The sequence below is a fragment of the Cyprinus carpio genome, chromosome A17, assembly GCF_018340385.1.
Source record: "Cyprinus carpio isolate SPL01 chromosome A17, ASM1834038v1, whole genome shotgun sequence".
Taxonomy (NCBI): Eukaryota; Metazoa; Chordata; class Actinopteri; order Cypriniformes; family Cyprinidae; genus Cyprinus; species Cyprinus carpio.
This window is the reverse complement of record NC_056588.1, coordinates 9154060-9164507: the sequence shown is the minus strand read 5'-3', so window position 1 is coordinate 9164507 and position 10448 is coordinate 9154060. Positions and strand designations below refer to the sequence as shown.

Below are 10448 nucleotides of genomic sequence, written 5' to 3'. Positions count from 1 at the left end.
TGTTTGTTTGTTTATATCCCAGGTCAACATGGAGACTGCACGTTTCTTCAAGTCAGACTTCGAGGAAAACGGTTCTATGGACAATGTGTGCTTGTTCCTGAACCTGGCCAACGATCCTACGTGAGAATTAATTTAAATGACCTCTTATGTTATGCAATTTGTATAACGTGTATAACATATTAACTATTTTATTCTTTTGAATTGTCCTGCATAGCATTGAACGCATCATCACCCCACGTCTGGCTTTGACCACTGCGGAGTATCTAGCTTATCAGTGTGAGAAGCACGTGTTGGTCATCCTTACGGACATGAGTTCCTATGCAGAGGCTCTGAGAGAGGTGAGGATGATATCATATCCATAAAATGATTTCCTCATAATGGATATCAGAAGCAAGGGCCATTAAAATACAACAGCCTCAGATTTTTGAGAGAAGTGGATTTTAATTAACTTCCATTAAAAAAAAAAAAAATTGTTGTTGATCAAAATTACTTAAAATATATATGACATTTATCCCAGTGGAATAAAATAATACAGCTACTCTTTTCCATATTACAAAAATGCATGGTGATCACTGGCTTTTGTATGGTTTTACATTTAAATTCAAAAGTTTGGGATTAGTAAGAGTTTTTTTTATTAATAATTTTATTCAGCAAAGAACTTAAATTAATCACTAAAGACCGGAAAAAAAATATTAATCTACTGCCCAACTGTTTTTAAGATAATAATAAGAATAATATAATAATAAAAATAGATACAATGATTTTAAACTGTAACAGTGTTTCACAATATTACTATTTTCACTGCACTTTTGGATCAAATAAAGGCAGCCTTGGTGAGCATAAAAGGCTTGCAATGTATTTTTCTGGTATTATATTGGTAAACGGACAAGCTGTAAGAACTCACTCAATGCATTTTTTAAGGATGTATGTCTTTATTTATTTATTAAATCTTGTTATGATAAATTCAGCATTTCAACAAACATGGTTGAAGGTCTCCTTTACAGAGACATAATCCACTTGTATCTATTATAAACTGTTCATGTTGACATTTTATAGCTTTAATAGCACTCAAGGGAAAAGTAGGTTTTTCTATTAGATGCAAGGACAAGCAAATCTGAACCATCTTCTCTGCTTTGTGGTGATATTTCCAGTGCTCTGTTTCATCATATATCATGCTGTTCTCCATATGAATTTCATACCTGCTTAAACATAATTGACCTTGTCAAGTAAATAATCCTAAATCTCTGTATCCAGTCTCTATATCATTTTATATTTTCCTAGCCACTGTACTGTGCACTTCTTAGGCTACGTGCACAGTAAACACATTTATATTGTGTTATCATGTACTGTATAAATAAATACCTCACTTAGCATACACCAACCATACCTAAAAACACCATAACAATACTATTAATTTACTTTACATCACATTCAAACCATATTCGAGCTGTTTGGGAGTCAACAAACAGATATGACGGTTATGAAGGACCACAATCTCATGTAAAAAAAAAAAAAGAGCCACTGTGTCCAATCTTAATGAATGGATTTAAGCAGCACATGTAAAAAATCGTGTTTTAAACAAAACCCAATGTAAAATGTTATTGGTGGCACACACAACCATGCACAGTAGTACAATATGCAGTGAAATACTTTGACAAATTACAAATAAAAAAATTAATCTAAACAATTCTAAAAAGTTTGTCAGAAAAATATATATGAATTAACATAAGAAATAGAATTACAACACAATGTTTAGCAATATGCATAGTATAAAACAACAGCACACTATGCTGAGTTCTTTATTTCAAAATGTAATTTGCTCAGCGTACTGACTTACCTATTGCAGTGTGATGAATGAACTAGATATTTAATATATTTTAAGATTGAATATATTTTTCTTAACTCATTATTGGATCTGGTTGCCAAGAGGCAACACGTTTTTGCACAAAAATGATTTTTAAATTAATAATTTAAAAAAAAATTGAAAAGTGTTGAAAGTAGTTTTGGTATTAAATCATGAGTGAATAAGTTTAAGAAAAAATCAAGGTTGATATTGCTAATGATTCGTCACACTGAATGAATGAGGAAAATGGAGTGTGTTGCATTAGAGATACTGTATTCCATAAAGTGATGTATTCTACACATTTTAGTAAATTTATTAAATCACAGCCCACATAACGGCAAAATAGTGTGAGTTGTATGGTACTGTGCCATTCTAAACCTAGCAGTGGGACGTTTTGACAGACAAACAGATTCATGTATACTTCATTCCACTATGTTCCTTAGCCTTCTGAAGATTTCTGAAGACTTTATTTTCGGGTAGCATCTCCTTTCTTCAACCCTCATGCCAATGATTATCATTTTTGTGCCACAAACATGGTTTGATTGTCTAAATGTGTCAACCACATAATTTTAAATAGTTAGCGTGCATGTGAAAGGACCATTCATTCCTTCCTGTCTTTGTGCCGCTGTAACCTTGGGATACATTCAGCCCTGTCGAAGCTGCCTGCTTTGGCTTCTGCAATAGGCAGCCGCTTCCAAAGAGCAGCGGGAGCATTAACATTTAACTCCCTCTCCCATTCAACCTGGTAAAGGTGAAGCTCAGAACAGCATCTACACTTGTTTTAACCTTGGGAGAAGATCTGAGTGTGTTTTCTGCTTATAAAAGTGCCTTGGTGTGCAGATGCAGAAGTAGAAAACAGATTAACGTCATTTGACCGGCTTGAAATGGCTGTCATTGATCGGTCGGTGTGGAGCAGGTGTTACAGTTTAGTAGGGCTGTTACAATTATCATTACGAAATCGATTACGATTACGAAATCATAATTGTCGATTATTCCCTTGAAATTGTAATTGCAGTTATTAATTATGATTATCACAATTTATATTGAATGATGTTTATACCATTGTTTAAAGCAACTGCATGCCATATAATTATATGAAAATAAACAAGCTGAAAACACTCAAGGGTTATGAGATGCTCATGTGTAACTTCACAGGAGACAATGAAAACTTTTATACACTCATCATACACCGAATTTAAATTGTCATGATGTAAAACGCCTGTTTGTTTATTTTTTATATATAATTTTTTGTCTGGTTGTAGGTGTCTGCTGCCCGTGAAGAGGTGCCGGGTCGTCGTGGTTTCCCAGGTTACATGTACACTGATCTTGCTACAATCTACGAGCGTGCTGGAAGAGTGGAGGGCAGGAATGGATCAATCACCCAGATCCCCATTCTAACCATGCCTAATGATGGTACATGCACACACATGTATTTTTATAGAACACTAATTATTGTACTATTGTATTATTGTACTATATGTACTGTAAAGCCATTTGATCAAATATTCAACTTCAGCATGTAACTCATCCTATTCTTTTTGAGCAGTTTGTTGAGAAGTGTGCTATTACTTTTCTGTGAAACTTAGAATTCAGCCTGGTAAAAACAAATGTAAAAAAATTTAACAAATATTACAATTTTTAATATTTAGCTAGTTACTATAGTTTTTTTTTAGTTTAGTTGCTTTTATTTATTATTTTGTAATTAAATTTATTTTTAGTTATTTAATTTAGTTTAGTATTTCATTTAGTTAGGTGTATTTCGTTATCTCAGTTTAGTTATTTTATATTTATATATATATATATATATATATATATATATATATATATATATTAATTATTTAGGTATTTAATAAAAATAATTTTTATTTAAATAATAAATTTAAAATATAATTATCTAATCAATTAATTTATTAAATTAATTAAATAAAAAAAAAAAATTTTTTTTTTTTTCAGTTGTTAGGTTATTTTAGTTATTTAGTTTATTTAGATATATAAATATATTTTTTGTTGTTATTTATTCATTTATTACTATTTTTTATTTATTTAGTTATTTCAGTTGTTAGGTTATTTTAGTTATTTAGTTTGTTAAAGTTCATATATTAGTTAATTTATTTATTTATTATTAAAATTTGTAATTTAATTTATTAAAAAAAAATTCCAAATGAGGACATCCTGTAATCTTCCTTAACAAAGGTTATGCAAGTTTTAAGTCACTTCTCAGTTTTGTGTCTAAACTACAGCCAAGTACATTCACACATTCTTGCACACTTGATTGCTGGATAAAATGTATATGATTTTAATGAAGTTTCATTAGTTTTCTTGAGTGATGAAAGTGTCCTTCTGCCGTTACGAAACTTGCTAGAATCCAAATGTTTGTGGACAGTTAGTGATAGAAAATGTGCACTTCTTTATTTTGTGTTCAGGCCAGACACAGCAACTGCGCACCGTAACTAGCACTCTTTACGGCTTTGGTTACTATAGAAACATCCCTGTGAAGGACCTGTGTGTGTTTCTGAATGGGTGTTCCCTATTATAGCAGTACCAGGAAACATCCATCTTTCTTCGTTCTCGCTTTCTTTGCCCTCTTATCTTGATAACTCGCTATATCTCTGTTCTGTCCAAAACACCACAAAATTACTATACCTTTTAGTATCTTTAGATCAGGTCTGCAAATGAAATGGTCTATAAATGCCGTGGCCCAATGGTTAGAGAGTCAGACTTGTAACCCGAAGATTGCGGGTTCGAGTCTCAGGTCCGGCAGGAGTTGTAGGTGGGGGAAGTGAATGACCAGCACTCTCTTCCACCCTTAATACTGAGGTGAGATCCTTGAGCAAGGGACTGTACCCCCAACTGCTCCCCGGGCGCCGCAGCAATATGGCTGTCCACTGCTCCGGGTGTGTGTTCACTACTGTGTGTGTGCACTTGGATGGGTTAAATGCAGATCACAAATTCTGAGTATGGGTCACCATACTTGACCACACATCACTTCACAATTACATTTTTGCCCCCATTTACAGATATCACCCATCCAATCCCTGATCTGACGGGATACATCACAGAGGGACAGGTGTATGTTGACAGACAACTGCACAATAGACAGGTGAGAAGTTTGACCAGTCACAACAGCTGAAAAGCTTTGTGTGATTAGGAAATTGGTTTAATGTACGTAATCCACTTCAAAATCCGCAAAAGTACAGTAGGACTCATTAATGTGCTTCATACACATGAATTTATTATCAATAAGGTGAACCTTTTAAAAGTAACAATACAGTTTTTTTCTTTTATTTTCATAACCAAACTCTTTGTTGTTCTTATTTTTTCCATTTAAAGATCTATCCTCCCATCAACGTACTGCCATCTCTCTCTCGTTTGATGAAATCTGCTATTGGAGAGGGCATGACTCGCAAAGATCATGCTGATGTGTCTAACCAGCTGGTAAATAAGTTGTGCAATGTCCATACTACAGTTTGCCATTTAATTATTATAATTAATTTTTCAGGCTAATTCTCCCTCTGTTTTTCTCTTAATCCCATAGTATGCATGTTATGCTATTGGTAAAGATGTTCAGGCTATGAAGGCTGTTGTGGGTGAGGAAGCTTTGACCTCTGATGACCTGCTGTACCTGGAGTTCCTGCAGAAATTTGAAAAGAATTTCATTGCTCAAGGTACAAACCCGTATCGTGCGATTTTCTGTACTGCGTATTAGGGCTGCACAATTTATCAATTTATTTTTACTTTTTTATCATTTAAAGAAAAAAACAATCCAATGTATAGTTGATATTTGAGGCTTAATACTATAGAAAAGCACTAAAGGTTTTTTATTTAGAGTGTTTTCAGCTTGTTTATTTTCATATAAAATACGGCATGCAGTTGCATCAAACAATGGTATAAACATCATTCAATGTAAATTGTGATAATCGTAATTAATAATCACAATAACAATTTCAAGGGAATAATCGACAATTATGATTTTTGTCGTAATCGTGCAGCCCTACTGCATATGCTCATTTACCTAAGATGGGTCTAAATTTGGCAGAAATGTTAGAACTGCAATTTTAACCAGCTTTTAAGGGACCAGTTTTTGGAGATGTTGTTTTATTTTAAGCAGAGTTCGTCACACTAGAGCATTTTCTTTTTATTATTTCAAGGTCTCTCAATCGTGTTTGTGTATGCAAACAGTATAATGCTGTTTTATATTCTATACTGGAAACCACTAGACAGCATCTATTTCTATCAGCCACTGCTCTTGCTCTGCTGCAAAGCACTTTCACCTCAGTGAATGTTCTTCTCAATGCTATCGCTCTTCAGCTTGGCACAAGGTGCAAGGCCCTCCATCCTCATCAAACCCTCCACTTCACTTTAAAAAAATATGTGCATCTTTTATATTGATCGCGGCCCTATTTTTGGGATGAAATCTCTCGACTTCCTTTGTGTCTGTCACACAGTTGCACTGTCATTACTGTCATTGGTAGAAAAGGACATTGTCTAAGTTCCACCAACACATGTTGGACTCCAACAATCTCAGTTATTGCTTCTATTTACAGAGAACAAAACATGCATTTACTCATCTTCCCATGAGTGTGGTACAGTGTTTCCTTCAAGTAAAGCACTTTTCTGTTTAACTGAAATATTCCATTAAACATGTTATGTGTCAGTCAGTCGCTTTGATGTTTGTAAAGTAACATGAAGCCAAATACAAGGCCATAAAGCCAATTTCTTAAGGAACTTTTTTTTTTTTTTTTTTTTTTTGCTTCAAAGCTAAAACATTGAAGCTCTGAAAAATTAACATCTGATTAATTCTTTTTATATTACATTTTATTAGTTATGGTAATACATCGGTATGATTTATTTAAATGTTTTTGAAAAAATTCTAACACTCACCAAGGCTTTAAATCATGTATAAAATGCAGTAAAAAAGTAATATTTTAAAACTGTATTACAATTTAAAATAAATGTTTTCTATTCATATTTTTTTTATGTTTCATTTCTTGCTGTGCTTTACAGCAGCTATTACTCCAGACTTCAGAAATCATTCTGATATGCTTCCAATATCATTCTATATTATTATTATCAATGTTGAAACCAGTTGTGCTGCCTAATATTTTTGTGGGAACTGCGATACTTTTTTTCAGGTTTTTTTTTTGCTAAATATAAAGTTTAAAAGATAAAAGTATATGTATAGATAAAAGGTGAATAAAAGTATAAATTTCTTTCAAAAACAACCTTAAACATGAAACAATAATACTTTTTTTTTTTTTTTTTTTTTTTTGCCATTATAAGTCTATGGGAGGTTTTTGATAGCCCCCTCTTTTTAATGCCTTTTAAGAAAACTGTAAGACTAATAATAAGTTAGGTACAGCATACGCAAGTCAGAACAGTCTGGCACAAAATTTTTCATAATTGTAAAGAAATAATAGATATATGTTCGTCATGCCTCAAAGGTATCAAAAGACGTAAGTCACTTGAGTATGTGACAAATGGTTCAAAAGTTATGATCCATAATAAAAGCTTGAGTGTTGTGTCATGTGACTTTATGGTTATGAGGTATGTGTCTATTTCTCTAGGTCCCTATGACAACAGAACTGTGTTTGAGACACTGGACATCGGTTGGCAGTTGCTCCGAATCTTCCCCAAAGAAATGCTGAAGAGAATTCCTCAGAGCACACTGGCCGAATTCTACCCGAGAGAGTCCGCTGCCCGTCACGGAGCCTCCTAAGACCACTACAGTTTCTGGAGGCCCGGGCTAAAGGTCACATGACCTGTCTCCCTCAGAAGACCTCATCCCTTGGGTCCACCTTTACTCTGACAAGTGGTGTTTAGAATTACAGGGCATAACTCTGGGATAATACACATTTAATATGCATAAAATGGTTTCATAAACATGCGTGTCATTATCCCATGTGTTATGACCACCAGAGATTATTCCATTGTCCCCCATTGTTGTGTTATACATGTTTGTGTGTACTTTATTGTGTGGATAGAATATGTAATTGTGATTTGCTTTTGCTTCACTGTTTTGTTTTGGAGATGCATACTGTCCTGTAGTTCAGTTCATTTTTTGTTTTTCCGAGAATTTGTTTTGAGTTATTTCACTAACCGCAGCAAAAGGAGAATATTAAAAACATTTGAGCTCAAAGGGAAAAATTCAGGGCTTCCTTGCACATTTATGTGCTCTCTCACATCCTCCATTCATGACTGCAACAAGTGCACAAATAAAGTCATATTTTGAAACATTCCAATGTAAGCCATGAGAATATTTGATTTACAAATTCATTTCTGGCCCTTCCCTTGAAAATAATTGCTTTTATTTATTTTAATATTCAAAAAACAAATCCAATTGAATGTTTGCGCACCAAACTTAGTTTGTGTTATGTTGACAGACAGGTAATTATAGGTGTTGAATGATCATAGAGTGTGTACGCTTGTCACTGACAGCTGTTATTTCCCTTTTAGAGGAGGATGGAGGATGTTTACAGCAGCTGTGCTTTGAGTTATGTGCTGAGATATAAGACTGATTAAACATTCCCCTCTTACTCTGTATGTGTAAATGCGTTTTACCTGTGTTGATTGCTGTTAAAACTGTCAAACCTCTCAGATGAATTAAATTATATTGTTATATCGTGATTGGCTGGACCACTTCAGTTATTTGCCATAATAACAGCAATGTTAATTGAAGTGAATGAAAATGGCAGTGGATTGTTTTCTGTGCTGAGGGACTGTCCTTACAAAAATCAACCAAGATAACAGTTTCAACAACAATATTATAGCTCCTATAGTTAGTGAGGTTTACTTCAACTTCTGCCAATTTTATGCCCTTTTTTAACCGTCTCTTATTAGTGTGGCCTCATTTTATTAGGGTCCAGAAATCTTGCCCCTTTTAAATATTTTTTTTGAAAGTCAGTGAATTTGTTTAGGAAGGAGAGGAAATATATAAGATGTGATGGGTAAAGTAGACAGGAAAAATCAAGGTAAATATCAATTTTAAAATTGTCTTTATTATTATTGTTTGTGTGTCATGTTTCATCCTGCAATAATTTTGCGGAACTGAGCAGAAAGTGAAAATTATAGGTATTGTGTGTATTATATATAAAATGCTGGCTATTTTCAGCATTTCTACCACCATAATTTCCGCCACATAATGCTGTAAAACATCACATTATTTAAGATGTGAAAATGACACTGAGAGAAATATCCATTATTACCAAAAAAAAAACAAAAACTTTTTAAATTAACTGAAAGAGTGTAAAACGATGTGATTAAAAAAAAAAATTATTTTCTCGAAGTCCATGCTAGGTCTAGAACTGTCTAGTTGGAAAACTACTGTAAAATCATAAAGAGTGTAATTTGTACTCTTTATTTTTTAAGCCATTTTTGCTAAAACCATGTTACCACTTTTTATTGTTGTAACTATATTCGAGGAAGAACTATGGTTTGCGTGGTACATTTTTTACTTTAATGGAGCATGCTGATGACCTTAGGTGAGAGACCAGGTGTCATTTCCTGTGTCGCTCGCGCTACGCTTAACCAGAGTCTTGAATAAGTAACCACATGAGCTCTTAAAGGCGTCAACGGGAGAGCAGAAAAAGGGGAAAATGATTTCAGAACTGTCCAACTACTAGGGTAAGCGTGGCTGTGTTGAATGCATAAGGAGTGCTGGAGTGCTCTAACTAGTGCACTTAATAGTGTATAGAAACTAGGTTGCTGAAACTGTAACAGTCAACACACAGGTTCTATAATAATAGGCCTACATGAAATAGTTTTTTTTTTTTTTTTTTTTAGTTATAACACTCATCTTAATGTCGACTTTATTTTAACCTTATTCTCAGAAAGAAAAAGCCCATAATAGTTTTTGTACGAGGGAAACAAATAATCTATTTACCAACAAACAAATTCTGAACTAAAGTGGAACAAAGATTGTATTATAACGTTCTCTGTACATCGTAATCCCTTCTGCATGTAGAGGAAAATACTCCTTTACAAATACAACATAAATCCTTTTGCATTGAGAGGCTTGTTGTGCACATGCACACACATTTTTGGTGAACATCCTGGCGTTTCTTTTGTTTTCATGCAAAGATGAAACGTTTATTGCCGTCTGTCTTGACATCTTTCTTTATTGCCCTTTTAATTCTCTGTTTTCCCCAGCTAAATAAGCACAATGTGTTTTAATCCTTGGATAACCAAATGAAACAAACTGATTTTTAGTAGCCTAAGTGTTAACAGGAACTAATTTCTCAGCTGATCTGTAAAATTTAATAGAATTATTATGGAAAATCGTGGTTGGTGAACTAGAGTAAATTCATATTTACTCTAATATAATGTGTATTAAAATGATATGACAATTATGATACATTTGAGTATTAATATGACTGGATTTGACGTTTTATGATGCCATCTCTGAAAGCTCTAGTCATGTGACTAGTAATCAAGACTCAAGACTGAAATCACTCTGAAAGATGTAAGGCAATATTTATATGGTATCTTTTTGCTCAAAAGCACTTTTTTAAAACTGTCTGCTATGGCTTTTCCATGGTAGCCTGTGTCACCGTGACATTAATAACCCACAGACAGTGTGGTTTGTAAACCCTTTACAGATCATGTCTTC

General features: G+C 33.6%; 1 protein-coding gene across 1 annotated transcript in view; it reads left to right on the top strand.

Annotated features, from left to right (window-relative positions):
* LOC109071101 (V-type proton ATPase subunit B, brain isoform-like) overlaps positions 1-8467 on the top strand; it is a 29180-nt gene extending 20713 nt beyond the window's left edge. Inside the window, exons 8-14 of the mRNA XM_042773921.1 lie at positions 23-120; positions 215-338; positions 3106-3256; positions 4861-4943; positions 5174-5278; positions 5379-5508; positions 7408-8467. Coding sequence (XP_042629855.1) covers positions 23-120; positions 215-338; positions 3106-3256; positions 4861-4943; positions 5174-5278; positions 5379-5508; positions 7408-7559 — 843 coding nt within the window. The 3' untranslated portion in view covers positions 7560-8467. The remainder of the gene's footprint in view (positions 1-22; positions 121-214; positions 339-3105; positions 3257-4860; positions 4944-5173; positions 5279-5378; positions 5509-7407) is intronic.
* Positions 8468-10448: the final 1981 nt, after the last annotated feature.